The following is a 25,953-nucleotide window of genomic DNA, read 5'->3' as shown; positions in this document are numbered from 1 at the left end:
CCCCCCCACCCTGCGACAGCTCGAAGCCCGAGCTCTCTTGTCACCTCATCATAAGCTCTATCACGTCAGACTGAGCGATTTAATGAAGAAAAAGGATCAATCCCCGGGGACGGACGAGAAACTGCGGAAGGGATCCTCAGCGCTAGCGGAGATGCTCACAGAATTACGGATTCGGACTCAAGCTGGATTCGGTGTGCAACAAGCGGCAGAGACCGAACCTGCGGATGGTCTGATTCAGCGGAGCAGTTCGCGTTCCAGAGCTCGGCCCGTGAAGAACTCGAATGTTCGTGCTCCCTCCAATTAAGTGCAGGCTGAAGTTAAACTAATTATGAGCTATCCGTTCAAGTGTATCTTGTTGAGAGTCGGAGCTGATGTGGGCGGTCGACCTGATCCCATACAGTTGCGTGAAGGCTCCGGTCTCTCGGAGCACGTCAACTCCATCTCTTTCCTGTTCACTCCGTCGACTCTTTCGCCTGGCACGAGCTCGGCGACAAGTTTCATGTCCCATGTCTAGCTGCTCTCTGGCATGGTATGATACTCGAGCTCTGGCTCCCTCAACTCAAGGGAGCGTACTGAATTGTGAAAACCATACTCACGCAAGTGTCCGTGAGATCCGTATCCTCCTGGAACATTTCGACTACTCCACGCTGGTTGACATTCATGCTGACCTGGGGCTTGGTTCTCGCGTACTTGGAGTCCGGGCCGGGCCCGAGCCCGTCCATCGCATCGAGACGATCGGAGCGTGTCGTTAGATCACCAAATATCTTTCATCGGGTATTTCGGTTCTGATCGTTCGAAGAATTCCTGTAAGCAAGGGAGAGCTCCAGTCAACTTTCCCTCATGGCATTCCCGAACTCCCTCTCTGCCTGCTTGCCCCGAGAGGATTTCGATTCTGCGAAGGATTTCCCTCAGGAGTGTTGAGCTTGGAGGAATTCCGCTTGCGACGTGGCCTGCTCGCGTCGCTGATGAGGATACGAATATTCTCATTTGAGATGCTTGCCGAGCCTAACCTAGCTGGGAGCATGTCTGGCCGATATCTGGGACGACGGCAAACCAACTCGCAACGGTGAGCAACGAAACAGCGGAATAATTTCGCTCTCCGATTGCATCAGGGAAGAATAATCGACGGACCATATCTTGTTGTCTCTCAAGTTGGTAATCAATCGAGGCTCATTCGGGATTCGCCGAGATCGTGCAAATCTTGACGGCGGAGCTAACCGGCCATCGTCGGAGGCAGGCCCTCATAGCGCAACAGCTCGGAGTAGCATGGCGGAGTGAATTAATCGCAAGACCACGGCTGCGTGGTGAATCGATAACGAATACCGTGGGAGCATCGCAGGTTCCAGAAAGGAAAATCAGATTTCGACGATCGCAGTGCTCAATAATGCATCTCCGATCGGTCGATGGATCAAAGTACAGAATCCACCAAAAGTTTAGACTGATGAAGAACAATCAGCCCATGGGTACGGAAGCAGGTACTGCTCTTGAGCCGGGAGTACACACGATGTGGAAGGTGAGGAGTAGCTCTGTGTTCTCTTATCGATTTCCCGTGATTTTTCGCCTCGAATCGCGGGAAAGGAATCGGTCGCCTCTTTCAATTTACTCGAACGAATCGCTCAACGTCGCCAGAGACCACCCGGAGCGTTCGAGCCCACCGATTCAAGATTGAATTCCATCCGATTCTCTGCGGACTGCTCTTGTGTCATCGATCATTTCCGAAATACGCAAAGATCGAGAATCACATCTGGACACACGATTCGTCACGAAGGAGTTGGAGAGTGATGGACGACCCTCGGGAAATGCATTGACAGCCTGCCGGGTCATTACCGCCTCAAGGAAGAAATTCAATCGAATCACGTGAGATTATTGATTCCCGGTTCAGCGTTGCACAATGGCCGCGAGATCTACCGCGACCGGAGTAGAGAGACCTGTTGAGTTCCTCTACCGAGTCTGGGTCGACCAACGAGTCGATTTCCGGTGGAAAACGAATCGGACCCTCAGCACAAAAGCATGATGGTACACAATCAGCGCGGCTGTACCCTTTCGGCGCGGCACAGACAGCGTCGAGGAAGCTTCCACCATTCGATGGTGTTGGAAGCCCACGCTGTGGCGAGAGTTTCATGAGTTCTCACCGTCCCTGTGACGGAATTCCACGTTCCCGGCGAGAGGAGAAGAACGCGCAAAGTCTTATCTTGAGGGACGTCCAGGGAGAATTCGACTAGAGCGAAGCTTCCAACAGGCTTGTGTGATATTGTCGATCAATCGTTGCCCCAGTTTCCTCACTCGGCGGAGTTTTATGCCCGTTGAAGGGAAACTCGAACAGGGATTTCTCCGGGCAGGGATTTGCCTGCTCGAGGCATGCGCTGCTTCGCAATCCTTATCCATTGGCTCTCGCAGTCATCATTTGAATAAAATTCAAAGGTGCCTGATTGCGGGGGCTTTCGAAACCCGAGCTATTCGTGCTCGAATGACAACCAACAGAACGTTCCCTGATTCAAGCTAGAATTCGAATCAAGGGGGGAACTACGTCAAACCACGGAGCTTCTCTAGGATCGCTGCTTCCGAAAGTTTCCTAATGCCTCAAGGGCCGCCACTCGCGGTGGGAGCTATTCAAGGATGAGATCTTCGCTAGTCGGATTCCTCATCGAGCAAGACTCTTGCGCTCCATGGTGTTCTCTCTCGGACTGAACGTCTTCGGCACACCTTGAATCACCGGTTCGAGGCGTGAAAATTCACACGGTCATCTCATTTACACGCAAATGAGGCTCGGAAACAAGTTGAGAATAAGAGATGCTGGTGCTTATGTTTGGCTGTTTCGCTCGCCCGAATGCTATGTTTATTTTGTTTCTATCTTCCTTCTTGGCATTCGCTTCCATTCGTCGCTCGTTTTTGCCCAAGGTGTTTTTATAGAGAAGAGAGAAGCTCCCGTTCTTCTTCCGCTCGCTTTCCCGGTGCACTCTCTTCTGTTGTGGAAACGACAGCGAGAACAACGACCATCGCGACGGCTATTGCCACGAACACCAACAATGCTGATCACTCTATCATCGATTTGCTGCTTCCTTAACCCCCCCGAACGCAATGTGGTCCTCGCTTGTTATCAGGACGACCAGTTCGTGCTCATGCCTTCTTCTTTCGGCTGAGTCCCCGTGACATTGAGACATCATTCTTTCAGGGGAAACTTTCTGTTCCTGAGGAGAGCGAACAAGTCATTGCAATATACTCTCGAAGAATTCCCGAGCAACGACAAAACAATTCCTCCAGCACGACTTCCGTATTTACGCTGGCAAGAAGCGCCGCAAGCTGGGAGAGGTGGATCCTCCCTTTTTCTGGATTACGATGTTCTGAACTCGACTCATTCATTGTCTGTCGACAAAAGAAGAGGTCTGAAGGGGTTCTGCTCAGCATCGGTCGCCATGTATTCCCTGAAGGCCCTGAGAGAGAGCCATCTAAGATTCGTCAGCGACATGACGTGCTATCTAATATCGATCTCGATGCTGCCAACTGATAAGCGCGATCAGTCGCAGTGATCTCTCGAGCTTATCGCGGAGCGATCTGTTCTCCGCCTAGTCAAACGTCTTCCTCCGTTTCGGAATTCCGTGCTCGTCCATGGGCGGAAGCACAAGGGAACCACCGGGTCCTCTAGTGTGCGAATCTAGAATTGATTCTCACGCTCGAAGCTGTATCGCAGTGGAGATCCCTCTTCCAAAGAAAGCTATCTCTACCCGTTCTCGGTATTGAGCCGGTGAGAGGGTCTTCGGGCGAGAACGACCTCCCTGCGGAGAAGGGGGTCTCCCGTGGGGAAGCATCGGCCGTCTTGAGAATTTCTGACGATTGCACCTGGGACACGCGAACGAACACGCGAACGGCTCTCGGACGATTCGGAATCGGCACGCCACACGAAAGCTTCGGCCATCATCACGAATTACGACTTCATACGTGTGCGAGCTCAGTGCAGACGCAGTTCTTGTCAACTCTCTGTAGCTCTCTGTCGACTTCGAGACTGCCTTCCGAAGACCTGTTCAACGATTCCGCGCCGATCCGAGGGCTCTGACCGAGTCCAGGTTGCTGAAAGGGAACTGACTGAGTGAGTCTATAAGCGAGGCTCTTCTCCGAAGAAGCGGATCGGCTGGAAGCTCCGAGAAATCGATCATGGCGAGAGGGAGAAATCTATGTGGAGAGAGAATTCTGTCGACGTTCGTGTTTGTAGGAAATTGAGTCCCACCCGGTGCATTTTGCGTTCAGCTCAATTCCACGAGACTGCACTCCGAGCTAACGCCTGGTCGTTGAGACACTTGTTTGCGATGCATCCGTATTCAAATTTTCCACTCAGACTCTCTGCACGTCCCGGGCGCAACATCGTAGAAGCTCATTTAGAATGTTTACCGATTTCAGGCGAAAAAATGCCGCGTCATATATTTAGGGAGAATTCGCACGTCGGAGCCCAAGATTGTTCGGGAAGGTCCTGTGGGTTCCGGTCCCGAAGTTTCCGGGGTTCAGGCCGCGGACCGCGCAAAAGAAGTCGGCCAATGCTCTCGCCAGAATGAGGAGGGGGGGATGATCGATTCTAGCATGGATTCACCTCGGCATCGAGGAGCGCCGACGAACGACTCTGGGTGAGATCAGTCAAAATCCGTGCTCAGTTACGTTCCGTCTGTTGAGCGTACCTCGTTCTTGATTGTGATCGTATACCCCCCTATTTGCTGAGTACTTGAGTCTGACGGAGCAGCCGCGCTCGCGAAATTTTCGGCCCGAGTCAAAAGCCGGTCGAGATTTACATATCCGGAGCACCGACGAGCGGTGTGAGGAGTCTCAGCCCGATGTCGTGATACAAAGTTCGGGCTCTAAAAAGTTCTCGATGTATCTCCGCGTAGGGGAGAAGCAGGGCTCATTCTTGATTTGACGAAGCTTTGATTTGTCGAAAAATTTGAAATTCTAATGAGCGAAGCGCGGTCATATGTGTATCCACAGAGTGCTGGGATTTTCGGAGCTCTCTCCGTACCGCTTTCCCGATTCGTCTTTCGGCGACTTCGGCGCGGCCTGCCGTTTCCCGCTGAGGAATTTTTCAAAAATTCGGCAGAACGTTATCAAGAGGAAGTGCCTAGAACCCTCCGAATTAGAGATTTAGGCGTCGGAGGAGCCATACGGAATACGCTCGAGATTTCCCTGGCTCCCTCAGTCCCGGCTCTCGGCAGTGAGGAATAGCGCCCTCGCGAGACCGAAACTTTCCCTCCGGGAATGGGCGGCTGCGGTTGAGAATTTGTCAGGGTACATGAGTAAAACGCAGCCCGGGCTTAAAGCGGGAACGCGTAGGCCAGAAATTATGACCACGAGAGAGGAACTCATTCCGTAGAGGGTGGAGCGGTCGGACGGCTGTCTTGGCTGCGTCAAGCTGCCCACAGGAACTCCGAAAAGGTCCGTGGGAGATTCTGATGGGCCAGTCCGACATTCCGCCGCGACGCAATAAGGCCGAAACGATTGGAAAAAGCCTCCACCTAGCTCTCTCGGGCTCCATGAGACAAGGAACCGAAAAAGAGACGAATTTTAGTTCATTACCCAAGTGATGTCGAGTTCTCCGCGCGGAGCTCCGTTCCCGTCAAAAGTAGGACCGAATCGAGGCAGAATCGCATGCTACAAAGTTTCTCGATCTCTGAAGATGCGCTCGAGCTTCGACTTCAACCTTTCTATTTGGAACAATCGGAGACTGTGGGCAGCCTTTGCTCGATGCGGTTTGGCAATAGGAACCGCTGCCATTGGCTTTCCCTCCATTCTTTCAGCGCTAATGGGCGCGGAACTCGCCGACGCAATCAAGCTTGAGAATCAAATGGAAATTTCATCGGGCCCGGGCACCAGCAGCATTGGAGGTAGTCCTTCGGAAGTACAGCTCCAGAACCATGGTTGTCGTATTCGCGGTGGGTCAGCTCATCAGATGCTGCCAGTGAAAAGCTAGGTAAGCTGAGCTCATTCTCGGAGGAGCGTTGACTCCCCCGCAGATTAGCAGGTGAGCTCGAAAGATCGGCGCGTCGAGCGCAAATAACGCCGGGGGTGCAAACGACCCATCAAACCGCTCAGTCCCAGGATCTGCGTACTCGAGCAAACCTCGTCGTTGATGCCTGATACGGAGGATTTCAGTCATGACCCGACGAAGAAGTCCGGTGAAATCACCTCCATTAGGCTTGATGCCGGGGTCCGGAATCTTTCTCCCTTGGAGCGCGCGGGTCGAGCCGCCCAATCCAACTCGTTTCGATGAGTTCCGATTTTCATTGAGTCTCCCCCGAAAGGATGCGAGATCAAGAACTCCTGACTTTGAGTCGAAAATCGAGCTCACTCTCATCCAGACCTTGTGGAGCAGCGATTTTCGATGCGGAGACTCGCCGGCAACAGGTTGACTTTCCTGCGAGGAAGCATTCCGAACGTCGCAAAGCAGTGCCGCGGATATGATATGTCGCGATTCGCGGTCGGTAGGCTCCGTAGCCTCCGGGTCCAAAGTCGAGATCAGCTCCACATAAATTCACGGAATCTTGCGTCGGGCTGATTTTCTATGGATTGCTCTCTGCGCTCTCACCATCCGCTTTGATGTTTCATTCTGATCAACTGATATCGGTTGCGGTAAAACGCCATCATTGAATTATTCCGCGCGCATCCACGTGGGGACGATGGCCATGGCCGTTCCTTGTGAACTCGAGTCGAGACAAGACGCAAAATGGAGAAGTCGTTCTGTTTGGCCTCTGCGTAAGCTGACTGCGTCGAATGACGTTTTGAGAACTTCTGTTGTCGACCTGCCGCTGGCAACTTTTGTCAGCCTTTGCCAAAGGGTTCTCTATTTCGAGCCTGTTGGCGCGCAACCAAGTCGGAGCAAGACTTGATTGATCATTCCTCTCGCCGAGTCGCAAATTGCATACTTTCGCTAGCCAGAGTTCAGTTTGTTGCTCAAGAGAGACACACGTGCGTGGAAGGTCACTCTGGATTTCGATCGAGAGTCTTCGACACAACGAGGATAAATTCACGACCCACCTACTGGTGATGACAGGCGACTTGTTCCCTCAATTCATATCGACCCCACTCGAGGAAGTCTATAGGGATTGGGAATTGTAGGGAGCCTGAATCGAGTCTCAACCACAACGCGTCGGTCGCGAAGTTAACCTGTCGATCAGGGATCATCGGGGGCAGTAGCCAACTGCTCCTTCGAAATACGAGAAAACCTAGTCTTCAGGACTCCTTGGGGTGGCACCACCTGCTCTGGGAGATATTAGGATTTGCCAACGCCCGCCAGGAATTGCGGTGTATGAAGGGGAAGGAGACGTCTACATTTCGAACCAAGTTTCTCGAGGAGTTCTACGTTCCGACATCGAACCCTTGTGAAGATTCGATCAGCCCAGCTGAGAACACGTACAGTCTTCCCAGACTTGGCAGGAATCGGACTAAGCGCGGAAGCTTCCCGAGAACTCACTTTGAGGTGGAAGTTTCCTTCACTATTGGTATCGTTGATTGGTCCGAGTGGAGATACACTGCATTAACCCTGCGATTCGTCGTCTTCAAATTGACGAAAGGGTTGTCGGCGTTCGGTCTCAGCGATCCGCTGAGCTGGTCTGGGTGGTTTCGATTCGGGAACACTAGGGCTCGGAGAGGGTCCGTGGGGGCGCGAGCGAGGCGACTCCCTTGAAAGTGCTCTTGGCTCTTGGACCACACTGCTTGTGGCTCCCTCTACTGGTTGCGGACTCTCTTAATCGATTCCCACATAGGTAGGTTCTATATCAGCTAGCCCCACAGCCAACAACCCGCCGCCAGCGAAACGAACGACAGACAGAGAGACTCACCGGTCGACGAACGAGCTTCTCTCGAAGTCAATTTAAGCTCTTTGTTTGAACTTTTCAACATTGTGAACACAGACATCTCGGCGTCTCGACACCGTACTTTTTCTGAGCAGCCGTAGCGCGCCGAAAGTTTTCCTACGATTTAGCGCAGCGAATCGAACCTTCTTCAAGAGCGGGGTATTAAATAAATAGTTTTGCTTCGACCGTCGGCAAAGAGTCAAAGGAGTCAGGAAATCAAGTCGAAAGTCGAATTATACCAGGAAACTGTGCCACCCTCGCACTTGCTTCATCATTGCTTCGAGGCACGCATTCGGATAATTGGTTTCCCCCTCGGATCTCAGTCAGACTCATACACGATGATATATGAAATTATTCAGTGAATGTTTATTCGTTTCAGGATTCTCGGTCCAGAAGAATGCATCGGAGAGAATACCTGGTTCTCTAAAAGTTGCAGCTTCCCTCGTGGAGACTCGGATGTTGTCTCCACCCATTCTCCGATTGACTTCTTCAGCCCCCGAATATCTGCCGGTCTCGAGGGTTTCTCGCGGCGCGCGGAAAACCCACCCAGGATAAGGGATGCAGCCCGCCATGGCCCACAGAGGCTCAACGAATGTTTCGCGTATCCCTGTTTCCTACAGCTTGGAATGTGGGGCTGGATCGGTCGTCGAATACTTCGGAATATAAAGATCAATCGAACGACAGGGTCCAGACTACCCGATCTAGTCGGCATCGGCAGGCAGCCCCCCGCCTCGGCGCTGAGTACCGAGCCACGAGGGAACCCGAATAATGCCGTCTCCCATGTCTTTATCTAAATACCAAATGGTATTTATTTACTTGTCCCGAACTTATCGACAAGCGATCGACGCCCACTGGACGCCGTTTTGGGTGTGATATGCGTGGAGCCACATCTGACGTTCCCTGCTGCCGCAGCTTGCATAGGTGGTATGAAATGTGGAAAGCGACTCGAATGAGACTCCTTCTTTGGGATTCCCCCCCCCCTCTCTCCCCTCTCGGCCATCGGTGAGGAAACTGCGAGATCGATGATGAAGAGTCGTGAGTCCTCGACAAAGGAGTCCACAAATCGAGTTACTCGCGGACGGGTCCAACCGAAGTTGCATCGTCAATCGAGAGAGGTTTTCCTGGCGAGCCAAGTCGGAACTCTATTTTGCTTCTGAGGAACGGAAAAAACTCGTTCGATTCCTGTCTCTCTCTCTAAGAAGTTTGTTCGCTTTCGGGGATGCCGAGCATTTCCCGGGAAGGAAAGCGTCCCTCTGACTCTATGCGAGAAATTCACTCCCATACAAACCGCATACTCCTGAAGGCGAATTCTCCGAGCCACTTGGCGAAGAGAAATGGGCCACGAACCCGACGCGGAGACATCGTGCATTCGGAGGCCCAGGCCGGTGTTTTTTTTTCTGGAGAGCGCTCGTCTAGAACGTCGTTTTCTTCAAGCCTGGAGCCTCTAGAATCCCGGAAGCGTGGCTGAAAAAGTTGGGGTATGGGTATTGCCGTGTCTGTATTTGGGGACCTTCCGTAGGAGACCCTCCCCGAGCGGAGACGATTGACGTAAACCGCCCGTCTCCCAGGGTGTGAAAGAGACCACGCTAAGTTTTCCGGGGAGTATATATTCCCGAAAACTTTTTCTAGACGGACCTATGAGATCCATGTACGTTCTCCTTGCACGCCTACCCACGGTGCCTGGGTGCTGGGGAGGTCTCTCGGAGATATCCAACCCGATACCCCGATGCCAAGAGGAGGGATTCGAGTTGTCATCTTCTGGCCGTAAAGCGAAAACTCAGTCCTTGCAGTGTGACAGTGTTGTCACATTGCTTATGCTGGATATTGTAAGATGCCCTCGGCAATTCCTGATGGGGGAATCGCCTCGTGAGCGCTCCTCATCATGGGCTCGTCGGGACGTTCCGCATTCATCGATGAGACTCGCGGAGAAGAATCCGCGACTCTCTCCGTGATCGACGGTTGCGGTGGGGGCTCGTAACATCTTGTACGATACCCGCAGTCGAAGCTGCTCTCAAGGTAGTATCGAGGACGATGCGGGCGTTCTGAACGAAAAGGAAGCGTCCTCCTTCGACGAATATGCTACCCGTTCCAGCGAAGAACTGAATTCGCTCCGATGCGGAGCAGACCGACAATCAGACGGAGGCCCGGATGAGGCGAGGCCACAAGACTGCATCACGGATTCACTCACCGATCAATTATGAGATTCATGCAAAGGTGAGAAATTGGGGGTGACCGGAAATTCAATTGCGCAGTCCACTATTCGCTCGCTGAGATCTGCGTCACGTGTCCTTATTGAATGCGCCTGTCGCATTGGAAGCGCTGAAAGCGCCGAGTAATTTTCACGATTCCGTTTAGCGGGAGGGTGGACGGCACACCTGCAATGGAATCAGCTCTGCTTCGCTCGTGGCCTTGAGGCCATGTGAATGGATAGGAAAGTCGATTTTCCATCAAATATTCTCATCGAAGTTCGAATCTGTACAATGCCTGACCCGTGACCGCGTCTACTCCTTTCGTCCCCCGAGTCCACTCATGCTCTTGTGATCCAATCCTGCTTGTCTACGGAGTGTGCGTTCTCGTCCAGGGCGCATGGTGTGCTTGAATAGTTGCGCCATCCTTGGATTTCTTGAATATCGGCCATTTCTTATTTATCGTATCCGCAACAGTGCGGGCGTGGGGAACGCCTACATGGGTATGCTGCAATCGAATTAATCCCACTTTGAAGGTCGGATTTCGATGAACTTCTCCGCTCGAGAATCCCCGAGGAAACATAAAACTTCCATAGGTATTGATGACATTCCCCGGAAAACGAAGAGCGGATGGAGTTGTACACTATGTATAATTTCTCCCTGTCTTCCCCTCAGTTCTCCAAAGGATAGGATCCCGACCCCGTCGGGTCGAAATCACGGGGAGGAGGAGAACATAACGGAATATATCGAGGAGCCATAGCGACCATTAATCCGAGCTATACTTCATAGAAGGGAGCTCCTACCCCTGATGGGCCCCGAGATGTGTCGGGCCCCTCGTCGAGAGGAGATGCATATCGGAGGGTCGTCGAGAAGTTTTCCAGGGAGGGCCTCGCGGCCTCCTTCGAAGGAGCCTACACGGATCATCACGAGTTTTCAACCCTACCATGTTGTGCAGCTCATCACGTCAGGCGGACATGAGTCTACTGAGAGAGCTGAACGACCGTCATACTATAGGGAGTCGTTCCCGATTCCCGAGAGAGATACACTTAGACTTCCCATAAGATATGTAAAAGAATCAGAGTCAGAGACCGCGATTCCGAGGTGTGCCCCTCACCCACCTCGCTGGTGGAATGCGGAGCCCTCGCTGCCAGCAGAATCCCCTGGAGACTCTCTCCCTCGAGAAAGTGAAGCGCGATTGCCGAAGCTCGTGACTCCTGAGCGCGCGCGATTTCGAAAGGCCGCTTCGTGCTCGGGGTTGTGCGTCGGACCGCACTTGACTATACTCGCCGACTCGGAAATTCACGAAATTATAGCAGCATCGACATCATTCATCGAAATATAGTGATTCCAGACAGAGGTGGTCCGAGACATCGATTATTTGATGATTGGCCGTAACTTCAGAAGGTCACTGTAATCAAAATCTTCCGATGGGCTATCGATCCACGAATCGCTCATACTTGACAGGAGCTCAAGGGATACCACCAGAGCGGAACAATGAAAAGAGAGACCGCGCGACTTCGAAAAGGTGACTTTTCCCCAGAGAGGAATCTTGAAGGCGCCATCTTCGCAGCTAGATTCGGGAGCTCGCCCATTCGTCACCTCACCGCAATGATTGCGATGGTTGCCTTCGACGGCATGGCGATGATCAGACCATTCACATGTAATCCGTTTTTCATCATAGGCTTTCCATCGCATCCAGTGGAAGTTTTCTCTCCGAAGTCTGTCGAGTATGCCTGTACATGTGCCTGAGTTCTCTCCGAGCGCACCGCGTCGGAGCGTTTTTGGCGCTCGGATGCCAATCCATGGGGAAACTCAACAATGATTCTATCGGGGAGTTCCGGATTTTCGAAACGACCATAGGCTGGCATCGAGTCGCTTGCCGATTTTCGGAGATTCTTGGCGGGGAGCATCGTGCTCGAAGTGGTGGGGAGTTCGGCGCATGCGCCTATGAGTCTTGGAGTTTGGTGAGCTTTCTCCCTGCGACTCGTCACCAAGCGGCCAAGCCAACGACCCCAGCAGCTCTCGGATAACTCTCGGCGTTGGACTTGGTTTCGTAACATCACGTTCCGGTATCCGTTCCGCCGATGTCCTAACCATGGTTTATCGATTGTGAGCTTTGTTGCAAACTTCTAATCCTGGTGAGTGGAATTACCCTCGTAGCCGTACTAACGTCGTAGAATCAACGCTGTCGTCCGTCGGAAAGTCATTCCGTCGTGTTCTATACCGATGAAATCGATGGATTGGCGTCCGCATCGCAAATTGAGTGGTGAGACGCGCTCGTGAGTAGCCTGCCCGCAGTAGGCGACCGTCAGCGGCTGGGCTCCGGGAAATCGTAAGGATTTTCGGCGTTGAGCTGTATGGTTCGCCGTCGCGAGAAGAACGCTCGAGTCTCGCTCGCGTGCTCTCTGTTCCGGCAGGTGCTCTTGAAATTTCTTATGGTTGTCCATGTCCAGCGGCGAATTCGCTCCCTGAGCTCAGAAAATGCGGGAGATTCTCGCTCATCTTTGGGAAACAGACTGAGACATTGAGCGCGGATGTTTTTCTCCACACGGATCCGGAGACTCCAGCGCTTTATCCAACGAGATGTGCATTGGCCGGCATTGTACCTAGAGTATGGATATAGCTCGTCGAGAGATTCGACTCCCGCTTCTAGTTCTGGTGTTCTTCAACTGTTCGACTGAAAATGCCCCCATAGATATGAGCGGAGCGTTTCCATAATACAACATGGCGGCTCCGACAGAGGTAGCGTGACCACAACGTCCATAACAAACTGAAGCGCCACAATGTCAACGGTATCAAACGCCTCGGCTCCCGGATTGTGTCCGGGCGTTTGCCTTCCGATTCTTCTGCTCGGGAGCTCGGACGGCCTCGTCCCACGAATGATGCGGCAGTCTGAGAAAGGAGCCTGCGGGGTCCCTCAATGTCCCGGAAGTGAAATACCGAGGGCAATTCTTTCGGTCAACTCGAAAAATCGGTGAATCTCAGGATATCACTTCTCCGATCGGAGACGACGTTCTCCACCCGGGAGGATTCGCTAGCACGAGTAGCTTACTTACAAGCACTGACCAGAATCATTGTCTTGTGGAGAATCATTCCATCCTCCATACCTCCTTTCCGCACCCTTTCCGCTGCTTAGCTGTGCATCGGCTCAGTTGAGCGTTTCTGCCGCGGATGGAAGACACAGTCGTTCCCTAGCTCAGTCAGTCAGTCAGTCAGTCAGCCAGCTGGCCTGTGTCCACCGAAATCTCGGTTATCATCGGAGCTCCAATCGAAGAATGTTCCTCCCTGTGGCTTTGAGTTTACTAATAAACAGTTCATTCTCTCAGTTTAGTTTCGATTTGGGAAGTGCCGTTGGGAAGCGGTCCCTACCGCTAGCGAACAAGACATCCCCATGCTCGAATGATACGAATTATTGTGAAGGCGGTCTGGACGATCCGGCCGTCGTTCATTCAGTTACCGAGCACTGGGATTCGATAAAAGTTTTCAACCAAATAAATTCGGGACCTGCAGGCCTCGAAAGCCGCCGGACTGTTTTCTCTCAAGACGGAGCGGTGTGTACGATTCACAAGTTCCGGATCCGACCGACGGCTGCAATGACAGCGGATACCAACGTGTTCCGGAAGATCCTCAACACCGCTGATTTCGCGCAATACTCTCATATCGAAAGGTGTCAGTCTCCAGGAAGTGAATGTTCGAACGTTTTTCCTTCGCGCGGATACCGATCCGTCTGCCGACAAGTTTACACCACGAAGCACCTTCTCACTCGGGAAGAAAGGACGGGAAAACCAGAAGTCGGTGCTTTTCTTCTGGAATCAGGCTGTGCGTGTCATCTTGAATTCGAGTAGAGAAACTCACGGGAGTTTGTGTTTGGATCGACTGGAAGCGGAGGGACACGAAACTGTGGAGTGTTGTGATGCTTGGCGAGCAAAAGAGTCGCTTACGCGCGATCCTTCATCGTACCGATAGGGCTTCGGAAAGCGGTCGCGAGAGTGTCAACTTCATTCATGATTCATAATCTCGTGCAGAATCAGAGTGTGCGAGCTTGAATCCCTATCTCCTATGGGATCCAGGACTGTAGCCCTCGTGGTGGATTTATGCCGAGTGATGGCTGATCTGACGGACAGGGATCGAAACAGCTCTGGAAATCATGTATTAAGGGCGTCTATTCGAGTGGCTGGATGCGGTTGGTGAAGATCCGCTGCGCAATAAAGAATCACGCCCGTCACAAGGGCAATCTAGAAATCTTGCTGATAACGAGAACTACCGCGATGTTTTTTTGCCGGAGATGAAGGAGCTTTCAAACTGTCTGTCTTCCGCGACGACCTTGGGCGACGCTACCGTGAAACGAGAAGCCACTTCAAGAACTAGCTTAGCGAAGCAGCCTTTTTCTATTGGCTCCGCCGTGGGGAACACACTCGAGCGAGTATTCGTATAGGTTCCATGATTTGCGGTCCCGTTCGACCAAGTGTCGAGCAACAAAATCTCACTCTCCCGTTCACTGAAGACTCGGCCAACTCGGAAGCAGCCAGCGCTGTCGATGAGAAATGTCACGCTCGCCTTGAGAAGAGCGGCTATCTCTGAAATGTTTACCCGTCTGATCTACACCCGCGCATGAGAATATTTAGAGCGGCTGATCCCGGGCCATGGAGACTACACAGATACCTATACAGACTACACTCTCGGATGCCTCTTGCGCTCGCTGTCTTGTGTGACGTCATGAGTATCCTGTCCCTTTGCGGTGACATCATCCAGAAATGCAACAATGGCTGGTTCGTGAAAACATGTTTCAAAGCTTTGTAAAATATCACGAGAGGTGTACGAGCGGAAAAGTTGCTGTGCTTATGACATTCTTTCTCGCCGGACATCGATGACATTCCTGCTGACACAATGACCAGGCCTTCGCTCGGTGTTTCGACATCGATCACGCACTCCAAGAGCGTTCCTTCTCCTCGAACTCCTCTTCCGTGATCGGAAATAATTCATGCATGATCTCTTTCGATGAAAACTTCCACCCAGCAAATTTCACAACGGGGGCGCTAGGATTGCCTGGGCCCCGGGATAGGGATGGCGTTGAAATTAGATTCCCCCTCCGTTCTCAATTTCACCTTGTAAACAGGAGCCCTCGGCTTATGAGACTGAAGAGGAGGGCACCTGAGCCTGAGTCAGGAGTGCTGCAACGCCGAACTGCTGAGTCGAGAGTACGCTCACGACGAACTTCTTTTCAGAAAACCCGCGGACTGCTGACGACAACTCCCACGGTGGAAAATGAAGCTCATCCGATGGATGGAGCAGCACATACGAGGGGGGCGCAAGAAAGACAAAGAGGACAAAGAAAAAGGAAAACAAAGCAAGAAGAACAGAAAGTTACAACGGGGTTACGACGATGCGGGCTCAATCGTCAAATTACAGGTAATTCGATTTCGACCGTTTTGCAACAACGTAACTGGACCTTCACAACGCTCCTGGCGGCATCTTCCATTGGAATGGGAGGAGCGATGCTTACGCTCGACCCCCATGGGGGTAAATCGACCGGGGAGCTGATCAATTTTTCCGTCGACTCTTGGGCCTTGTCAGAGGTCACAATGTCATGATCGGACGGAGGTATTCGGCCTTCAACCCCTTGTCTACAGGGATCGATTAGATACGATTTCTGACGCAAAACCTCCGGCGGGACATTTCCCTGTGACATTAAGAGGTTTCGACTCGCTGTCCCTAATCCTCGAAAATATTTACAGGAGAACGAGCTGCAGAATTCGGTCAGAGAGCAGACCACGTCCGCTGTAGAATCCTTGCTTGGTCCTCTATACTCGGCTCGAGAGCAGACGGTCACGCTGGTCGAGAATGGTTTCAAGGTGAGCCACTGGGGTTGAGGAATGATTTCTGAAGCGGCGACTCAACAAACCGAAATCGTCGTCCCGGTCATTAGTCCAGACTCCCTCATCCGGGGAAGAAAGTGATTAAACCTCCTGTCTCGTTCCCTTTCAGGGTAACTATCACTGCAACATTGGTCTCGAACCTGCTTCCGACCGGAGCGCGTTCGTAGACAGCCAGTTAGGCGAAGGTGAAGTCTACTCCGAGATTCCGGACACACCTCCGCCACCAGCACCTCCATCGATCGCCAATCGCATACCTTTACAACACATCCGCTGTATCGGACAGACTGCTCAGTCAGCAGTCGGCGATGCAGCCAGCCAAGCACAACACAATGCGGTAAGTTGCTGCAAGGGCGGGCTATCGCTGGATCGGATTCGCGAGGACCATGTCTATGTTTGAATGGATCCTACCAGGGGAGTGCGAGCCCTTCCTGCGGACGCGCCTGAGTACCTTGCGGAGATCTGCCCTCTTTTTGTGAAGTATAACTGGAATTTGAGTTGAAAATGTCAAATCTCGCCTTGTCCGACCCCGTTTTCCATCTTCCGCTCGAAGAGGAAAAACATCACGGCTCAGGTTTCGAGAGATGGCGTTCCTCCCTCTCATGTCGGATTTTCGTTCTCAGGAGACACCGAGAGAACGGAGTCGTATCAAAACCAATCCGTGGTTCGTCTCATCGCCTCAGAGTCCCTGCTGCTCATCGTCGACCTCAGGAGATTCGGGCGCCTGGACAGCCACTTCGAGCGACAGATCCGGGCGCCTGACCCATTCTCAGGAAGGGCAAACTCCGCGAGACAACGCCAGCCACGATTGGTGAGTCGATTTTTGAGCTTCCATACGTGGAGTCGGATTCTTCGCCTTCAAGACGAAGAATCTGCCTGTGCCGATGGATGACAAGTCTATCTGCTACGAATCTCTCCATGGAGTCGAATTCATGGGTCCGACTCGATCCAGGTACTACGCGGATTCTGCATCGTCGACGACGTCTCTGACGAAGAAAGCGTCGGCGATAAACGCGAGCCAACTGTACCAGAACGTTTTTCCGCTCGAGGAACGGATTCCGAGCGCTCAGAAAGCTTCGGGTGGACGCGTCCTATACCGGTGGGTCCCGCGCACTGAATCGTGGCGGAAGGTTGGCCGACGATCCGTGGAGTCACGCGTTTCATGAAGATAGCGCTACGAGTTTCGTGTTCCATTCGCGTTTCCAGATATCCGTCCGGCACACATATATCTACGGCAGGGAATCTCAACAGATGTTTCCAGAGGCGGCCAGAGAGTGCCCGGACTTACAGAAAAAGTTACTTCATGAACCAGTATGGAGGAGACACACCAGACTTCACTTCGTCCGAGGTGGGTTGGATGCGTCGACGTAAGGTCCCGAGTTTTCCCCCTCGAACGAGATAATCCAACTAATCCGCTCCATGGAATCCTTCTCAATTCTGTTCCGAACTCCCTTCCTCGACCAGGACGAAGCGTTCTCTGACGATTACCAGACGGAGAGCGGCAACAGTGATATGCCCTCAGTCCGTAAGAGGTCCAGCCACGAGAACCGCAAGATTAGCCACTCGTCCGCAGTCTGTGCTAATGACGGCCGGGATATCTTCGGCAAGACGAATGACCTCCGGCAGCTCATTCCGGGCCGACGTAGCAGTCAAGTACAGGTACTACTTTGAGCGAGAGAGCTGATTTCTTTGGACGTAAATGAATCTTAAAATTCATACCCCGAACTGAACTTATGTTTCTCACTTGAAGTTCCCGTATACGTCTGGACTTCCCGGGAAAACTGGACTCACGGGCTGCCTCAGAAATCCCTCTCCTCTCAAGACTCCGGGGATGGGCGATGATTGGAGTCGGCCCCAAAAAACTGTAGAGCGTCAGATGAGACAGCAGGTAATCCTTTGAGGCGATGACCCTCATTCTGGGGAAGTAAAATATGAACCGAGAACCAAGATTCAAAAACTCGATATCCCGATCGAGGAGAAGCAACAATCTCCACGAATCGCCTCGGTTTCCTGTGGGCTGACTTCTCCCCCGCTCCGGATGGACCGTCGACGACCTCACCATCGAGATTTCCTCTTTCAGGAGAACTTCCTGCTGCACCGAGAACTTCTGCAGTTCAAGCAGTTCTTGCTGATGCGTACGCTGGAAAACATGGGATCAGAGCTCAACATGAACCGCAATATTTTACTCAGCAGTCCTCAGATGAGGCAGCGCCACTTCCTGAGACATCATGATTTGCAGGGCCCTCCCGCTCAAAACATTTCGAGACAACAAGTTCCGACAGGACACTTTGTTCAAGCAAACGACACCAGATTACCGCTCCACCAAGTAGGTTATCGTCTAAGTAGGTATAATATAGGTTGATCATGCTGATCGAGCGAAAGCACAATGCTTAGGCAGGACGAGGAAGGGGAAGAGAAAGAAAGTTTGCATAGTACAGAATTAGATAGGCATGACGGGAGCATTCGATGTCTCTTCTACGAGCACTCACCTCAATTTCCCCCACAGCCTCCGAGAGGAGTCCCGCACCAAAGTCCCCGTCTGGCCCCGAACATGTTGCATTGTTCTCCCCTGAAAGATTTACGCTCGCGGAACCCTCAAATGAGTCCACGCACCCCTCGCCTGAGCCGTACCGTAGCTCACCAACTGGATCAAACGAGTCAAATTCCTCAACTACCTCAGATACCCCGTCTCGAGACAGGTTTCGATCGGATCCCCGGACTTTCGCCTAATTTGTCCCGGTCAAATAATCCGAGGCTACTGTGTAGTCCGAAGATTGGCGTCAGAGTCAACCCGGCTGCTAGCCCCCAGATCGGGCGCCCGATCTTCGCGAAGCCAAAAGGTGTTCCTCGGACAACCACAATCGATTTCCAAGCATTCTCGTCACCGTCGAGAAAGCAGGCGGGCGAGACGGCGTGAAGCCCGGGACTTATGCCTACCCGAGGCTCGAAATGAAGACTAAAAGCGAACATTACGTGGAACGCCATCCATCCAGAAGCATCTATTGGGAGCTACAGCGGATAGTGTGAAAATGATCGCTCGGCGGAAGAATATTCGAAGCTACCTCGGAACCCGCTGAACAAATTACCTGACGAGCGAAACTTAGCCGCGAAACAGATCTTGTCTCTTCATAGGTAGAAGAAATTACAGGGAAAATACTCGTGTTCAATAAGAATGATCGCGTGTGAATGACCTGCCATGTGCAATTCAAGACCGGGGAATCTCAAGAGCCACGAGAGAGGTGGCAGAGAAGGGTGCCAGAATTCCCCCGTACATGATACAAATTTTTCATAGGTTTTAAGATTGCTGATAAAGAGACAATGGACGAGTGCAATATTTACCCTTGTATATGAGAGAATACGAGTGAATATTTCACAAACCCACTTTTAGAATACGATTTCATACGGAAATTCAAGAATAAACTGCAAGAGTTTCCCAACACTAGAGGCGACCATTACTCTTCTCGGCCCTTTTGGAGCGAAACGGAATCCGCCTGCTCGATTTTCGACACTCCCTGCAGCGTCATCTGTAGCGTTGGACACGTAATGAGCTGGAAGGAAACGATTCCCATCGAAGTCTGGCTCGATATTCCATTTCTCAGGTGGTCGATTTTCTTTGACCTGCCGGTCCAGGGTGGCACCGGGAGCAGGGATATCTGCGGAATGAACAATTGTCTCGTTGTACGCTTTCCAGAAGGCAAAGCTGTGAAGCTTCGATTCTGGAAGACGTCGATGGAATTGTCTTCTAGAGCTCCTGCAGAAAAAATGAGCGAACAAGATTCCCGAGTCCGAGATCGGCACGCTAGATGAGCTCGACGGAAACCATGGTATCGATTCGAAGTCTGGTCTACGATCTCTAAGAGGAATTCTTCCCCCCCCCTCGCAATAGGGTCGGCTCTGAGATGAATGGAAGTTTCCGGGTTTCGGATCCATCCTGGGATCGGAGATTTTTCATTCGGTCTAGTACCATCTACCAGGGTTTCATTCAGCTGACGGGACTAGACAAATATTGTTCTTTGATTGCATGGATTCAAATTCCCTGAAGCTCCGCGCGTTCAGCCCTCGTTCTCGCGGGCGAACATGGAAGGGAAAATGAAGCCGATATTCGAAGGCAGCGCAAACTTTTTTTCTCATACGAAGCTAAAGTTCGCCGACCGGAATGCGGCTTCGCCTTCGCTGTTTATGTTGACGGTTCCCCGTGGATTCCATGAGGTGTCTGGAGCGGAAACGAGGTTGAGAGGAACGTGGAAAGTCCCAGATCTCAGTGAAGGAGCGAAGTTTGAAATATAGAGTGTCAATAAAGAAGCCGCGTGAGGCTTCGGGAACTATTTTCTAAGCTTTCGAGGGCCAAATGCATCAACTCTGAAGTTGTTGAATTCCGCATCGTACTCGAAAGGCCTCTCTCGAAGAGGTCGAATAGAGTGGCGGTGGATGAGCGGAGAGAAGTCGAAGCTGAGCTCTACGAATTCTGGATCATGAAAAGCTTCGGCTTCGGGAATTCATGCTAGCGGCGTCAGTTTCGATCAACTATCTTACATATAAACTCTCGCTCGTCTGGAATGCTTCCGGGCGATTTCTCGAGTTCGGTATTAGAAACATGAAAAGAAATGCTAGTGCCAATTGAAATCTCTATTCCCAACAAATAGAAATCCACAGAAATTCCCATGGTATGAAGCGAAGATCCCTATTTGACTTTCCGAGCAAGCGGAGAACCGTCTGTCTTCGTTATCCGCGGGGGCGTCGGCGGCGCTCTGGTTCTCGAGCCCGGCTCAAGTGATTCTGAGAAGATGATGATAGCCTCTGGGAGTTTCCGGGGGCCGGACTCCGGGGTCGTCCGAATGTTTGAATGGCGACCAAAATTATGGTTTCTGAGCTTTGTCCCGCACTGCTCCAAAACCTTGCATCCTGCACGAGCATAGACAGCGGCTTCATTCAAAGTTGTTGCCTTTGGCCTTCGGCGCCCTCCGCCTCCCTTCTGCGATGGAGTGGAATGCAACGCATTCCCACAGTAGTTCGATAGGATTTTCTGAGCGCTGGTGAGAGAGTTCTGCGGCTTCCCTCGGATAGGATCAGAATCGGCTCCCGTGAATCTGATCTGTCGGGAAGGAATTCGTAGGAGCCATCCCAGAGGTTGCGCTCGAGCCGAGAGCCGGCACTAGTTTTGAGAGAAATTCGGAGCCAGAGGGCTGTAGAATAGGACACATGCTCAGATATTCCGGTAATAGTGAGATTTCATTTGTCCGCAATTCATTTGTCCGTCGCGGGTCTCCATTTGGCTATCGAATAACGGGAGGAGCCAAGAGCCAAGGAAGGATTCAGGAGAAAAGATGAACAGACTCTCGGGCCTGGAGGGATGTTGTCGAAGGGAATGAGTAGACGGGACGAACGAGATGGACGGGCCGGGTGAATGCTTGGGTTCTGATGCGAAATGGGTCGGAAGTCTCTTTGACTCATGAGGGTGGAGTATTGAGTTATGAGGGGTCGGATTGCGATTGGGACTGAGAATCCCCTTCGTCACTGTCATTCATTTCAACAGCCACTCTGATGGTGAAACCGATGGCTGAATAATTCTTTGAGAGTTTCTTGTGATGACATGTGCGAACAGTCGCTCCTCATGTTATCGATACGTTTTAAGGATTCGATTATTTTTCCGATAATCATTCAGGGCTCGAAATCGTTGCGGAGGCCGCGGTCGACCGTCCGTGAGACCCACAACTCAGTCCTCTACCAATGACGTTTTACGTCACGTGTCAAGAAAACTGCAAGACGAAAACGAATCCGATCGAGGGAGGTCGCAGGAATGAAGACCTGGTAGGAGCAAGATGGGAGCATGTCGCGGTACGTTGTAAGTGTGTTTTCGGAACCGGAAATCGAGTCTCTCCGGACCTTGCCTGAGACGAAATTTCACAGGCGACTCCGGGCGTTTCCATCTGCTTCCCTATGGAATCGGAAATATTGTGGTTCTCGAGCACGTCATTCCCCTTACATTGATGTTCATCGAAAAACATGAATTGGAATTCGATGGGGTCCATCGCAATCTTCCGACGATTCGTTATAGAGGAGTTCTGGGGCGGTCTTACCCAGAAGACGGATCAGTCGAGTGACCGTAGGATCGTTTTTTAAGAAAAGCTCTCAATGGATTATTTCGTACAAGAATCCGTATATCTAGTGGGATACGTCATTCTCTAGCTCATGAAGTTTGTGTCAAGATTCGGACTCATAGAAGTCATCGTCCTGAGGTGGTGGCGTTTATTACTCGGTCCCATCAAGATGTCCCCCCTTGCCGCACAAGGATGTAATTCAGCGAAGAAATATGATGAGGAACACATTGCCTCCTCACTGTCAATCATTTCATCACTCGCAAGCGCGATCTATCGAGGAGTATTCCGAATCGAGCGCCCCTAGTGTCTCCTCTCTCAGCCTCTCTCCGCTGAAGCAGGTTATGAACTGCAGACAGAACTGCTTTTGTTTGTTGCGCTCTTCGAACGAAGTGCACCGGCCCGGCAGCGTTCGTTCCGCGTGGTTTGAGTTGCTCCCGAGATAAGCCATGGCTGGATCCGGCTCCGATCTGAAGGCTCAACTGATCCGCGATATACTCAAATATGAGGCTGTCAAGTTTGGGAGTTTTACCCTCAAAAGTGGAGTCGTTTCACCTATATACATGGACATACGAGTCTGCGTTTCTCATCCAAAATTTCTCACAGCTATCGCCGAAGCCGTAAGTCAAGCGCCGCTCCGGTGGCTATGTTTATTCTGAGTCCATTCGAACGAGTCATCCAATTCAGACTCCTTTTCTAGGTCGAGCAGACCCTGAAGGCCGCGAATCTGCGCTTCGATCACCTCTGCGGCGTACCGTACACGGCGCTCCCGATCGCCACGTGCATATCCACTAAAACGCATCAACCGATGCTGATGCGCCGTAAAGAAGCGAAAGCTTACGGTACAAAACAGATAATAGAGGGAAAATACCGCGCAGGTTCGTTTCGTGTACCGATCCTCACTAACTTCGGTGCTCTGTATCCTCCTCTACCGTCGATCCCCTCTGGACTACGCCGATTCCCTCTTCAGGTGACAAAGTTCTCGTGATTGAGGATATAGTGACAAGTGGTTCTTCGATACTGGAGACAGTCAAGGTTCTTGAAAGCGCTGGTCTCACTGTGAGTCTTGCCTGCTTCCGAACATGCACTCATAGGTCGCTCCGGAAATACCGCCTCATCAAGGTCATCGCATTAATTCATCGTCTAAGGCGTCCTTCTCGGATCCACAGGTGACAGACGCGATTGTCCTCATCGACAGAGAGCAAGGCGGGAGCGGGTACTTGGAGGAGCGCGGTATAAATCTCCATCCCGTTCTTAAACTCTCAGAAATCATCGATCGTTTGGAAGTAGAAAGTGAGTGAGAGGCAACTCCAGTAATTTCGAAAGAATAGTCATTCAATTTGATGATCTCGGCTTGGACATCCGGAGAAGCTCACCAAGATCCAGCTGTCCTCCTTCCTCTCTCCCGCGGCAATCCTTCGCTGAGTCAAACTGACAGTGATTCGAGGAGATTCTCGACTCCGAGAGGGAAGATGGGGGCAGCGGAATGCATTATGTCCTCTGGCGCGACCCTGCTGATTATAATTCGTATTTCCAGACCTCATCCAAGCCGATGTGGCCCAACGAAGCCGGGAGTTCATACGCACGGTGAAACCGATGCTCACGCCAGCTGCTGTGGGTGTCGGAGAACGCGCTTCCTTCGAAGGAGGGCTCGGACCGCGAAACACCCTGTGAGTGCGAAACTTCTGAATATCGTCAACAAGAAAAAGACCAACTTGTGCGTGGCCATCGACGTGGAAACAACAGCCGAACTGCTCGAGCTAACTTCGAAGGTCGCGCCTTATGTTTGCGCAGTGAAAACACATGTCGACCAACTCAGTGATTTCGTTTACGAGAAGGTTCGTTCCGGCATGGGAATTGCATCCGAAAGTATTCTAGAAACTTGGCCGAGTAAGGCAACACTTCATCCTCCCTTGCGATTCTTCCGCGAAATCGATTACCATATGTATAATACCCTGCCGTTCTTGCGTAGGTCATTCCAGAGCTGAAGAGATTATCAGAGGAACACAGCTTCTTACTATTTGAGGACCGCAAATTCGGCGATATCGGGGAAACTGTCCGAGCTCAATACGGCGGGGGAGTCTTCAAAATTTCCGAATGGGCTGACATTGTGACTGTCCACGGTGTTCCCGGCGCTGGAGTTATCCAGGGTCTCAAGTCGGTTGCATCGGAGAAAAATGCCTGTATTATCGTTGCCGAGATGAGCAGCGCTGGAGCTCTAACCGATGACTCGTACAAGAAGGCATGCGCTTCCATGGTTGAATCGAATGCGGATTTCGTGATCGGCACGGTGTCTCAGAGCCGCGTCGTCAAGTCCCCCGAATTCATCCAGTTCACACCGGGTGTCAACTTCGAACTGAGCGGCGACGGGAAGGGACAACAATATGTCTCTCCTGAAGTAGCTATAAGCGGTCGAGGAGCGGATATTGTCATCGTGGGGCGAGGGGTGACGAGGAACGAAAACCCGGGTGATCGCGCGAGAATTTACTCAGTGAGAGCATGGGAAGCTTATGAGAAAGCGACCGGGAAGTGAATAAAGTTTATCATGTATTCTGTCGAGATGAGAAAAAGTCTGCTCCGGAAATATCCGGATTATTCGTATGTTGGCGCTCCAGATCACCAATGGCGCGGCGTATCCTTGGGGGCTGCGGGGAATTTATCGCTTGCGCAGCTCCTTACATCTTATACATCTGCCAGACTCCCCATCCGTGATGCTGATGTATGGTAACAGGTCCTCTAAGCCCCCGGGTCCCCCTCTCGCCCGTGCGAGAGAGCCGAGGACGCTCCGGCGAAGATGCACGAGTAAAGACAGCGGCTCAACTCCACGAAAAAACTTTCTCCCCCAGTACACCCTGACCTACGAGTTCAGGCAGAATCCCGCGGAGAGAAATGACTCGTCATATCCTCTGAATCTTACAATAACTTTCCATACGAAGATAGGTACCTAGCTCTTGCCTCCCGATTCTGGTTCGAGAGAAAATATACGTATCACCACGGGAGAACTCGGTAAAAATGAGTTCGAATTCCGAACTTTACAACTGGCAGACTCCAGAGGTAGGTGCTCCGACTACAACTTCACGCGAGTGGCCTCAGGAGTATCTACAACTCTGTTGACCGTACCGAAGTTCGAGGGAGGAACGCTCTCTCCGAGGACGTCACTCTCTGACTCCAGACCCTCCGTGCCGTCATCGCCGGCGTCTCGCCCTCACGTGGCCGGACCTCTACTACCGGCTGCGCTGCCGGCCGTTCCTCCTCCGGCTCGTCGAAGGGGCGACTCCCCCAGAAGAACTGATCATCGTCGTCCTCGTCCTCACTTGACTCCTCCAGTACGCGTTCCGCCAGTCGCACCGCCTGCACATCTTCTGCCGTCCGAACCTCGCTGGCTTCCGCACGACCGCCCTCCGCTGGTTGGTCTTCGCTGACGGCCGGCTCCGCTGGTTGATCTTCGCTGACGACCGGCCCCGCACTACCGTCCTCTGCCGGCTGATCCTCGTTGACGACCGGTCCGTCCTCCGATTCCGGGGGCATGTCCCTCGGAGTCGGGCATGCCGCCTGCACATGTCCCGCTCCGCCGCATCTGAAACAGATGCGTGCGGGACAATTCCTCTCGAAATGTCCGACCGCATTACAGCCTCTGCACGTCCGCCGCCTTGCCATGCACGCCGGCGAACCGGTCACATGCCTATTGTCCAAGCAGTCCGCACACACGCTCACGCTCATGACGACCTGTTCGTTGTACACCACACGTCGAACTGACTGCTGCTCTGCTCGATTCGAGCGTTCCAAATTCTTTTCCGTTGGGGGTGTCTTCTTTCCGCCAGTCTCAGTGTGCATCGCCCGATCGCTCTGCCATCGCTACCTCCTAGTTGTCCTCAACTAGAACATTTCTTTTCCACCGTCTACCTACACATTACCGACTATATATTTTCTTTTAGCCTATCATCCATTACTAATTTCCCTTATGATTTTT

General features: G+C 52.1%; 3 protein-coding genes across 3 annotated transcripts in view; 2 read left to right on the top strand and 1 right to left on the bottom strand.

Annotated features, from left to right (window-relative positions):
- LOC100903510 (atrial natriuretic peptide-converting enzyme) overlaps positions 1-776 on the bottom strand; it is an 8,842-nt gene extending 8,066 nt beyond the window's left edge. Inside the window, exon 1 of the mRNA XM_029111504.1 lies at positions 597-776. Coding sequence (XP_028967337.1) covers positions 597-722 — 126 coding nt within the window. The 5' untranslated portion in view covers positions 723-776. The remainder of the gene's footprint in view (positions 1-596) is intronic.
- Positions 777-15,280: 14,504 nt separating this feature from the next.
- Positions 15,281-19,216, top strand: LOC100903367 (uncharacterized). The gene is made up of 10 exons (XM_018639566.1): positions 15,281-15,424; positions 15,751-15,867; positions 16,001-16,225; positions 16,512-16,699; positions 16,841-16,987; positions 17,095-17,236; positions 17,353-17,547; positions 17,639-17,776; positions 17,969-18,214; positions 18,395-19,216. Exons 1-10 carry the CDS (start codon positions 15,281-15,283, stop codon positions 18,803-18,805), a joined length of 1,953 nt encoding a protein of 650 aa, XP_018495082.1. The 3' UTR covers positions 18,806-19,216.
- Positions 19,217-22,342: 3,126 nt separating this feature from the next.
- On the top strand, positions 22,343-24,553 carry LOC100903223 (uridine 5'-monophosphate synthase-like). The gene is given in 7 exon segments (XM_018639602.2): positions 22,343-22,603; positions 22,684-22,861; positions 22,954-23,042; positions 23,153-23,276; positions 23,521-23,625; positions 23,628-23,821; positions 23,956-24,553. Coding segments are annotated over 7 exon segments (1,422 nt in total). The 5' UTR covers positions 22,343-22,432; the 3' UTR covers positions 24,517-24,553.
- Positions 24,554-25,953: the final 1,400 nt, after the last annotated feature.

The sequence above is a fragment of the Galendromus occidentalis genome, unplaced genomic scaffold, assembly GCF_000255335.2.
Source record: "Galendromus occidentalis unplaced genomic scaffold, Mocc_1.1 scf7180000077446, whole genome shotgun sequence".
NCBI classification, from domain to species: domain Eukaryota; kingdom Metazoa; phylum Arthropoda; class Arachnida; order Mesostigmata; family Phytoseiidae; genus Galendromus; species Galendromus occidentalis.
The sequence above is the reverse complement of the archived record's forward strand: the minus strand, read 5'-3'. Positions and strand labels throughout refer to the sequence as shown.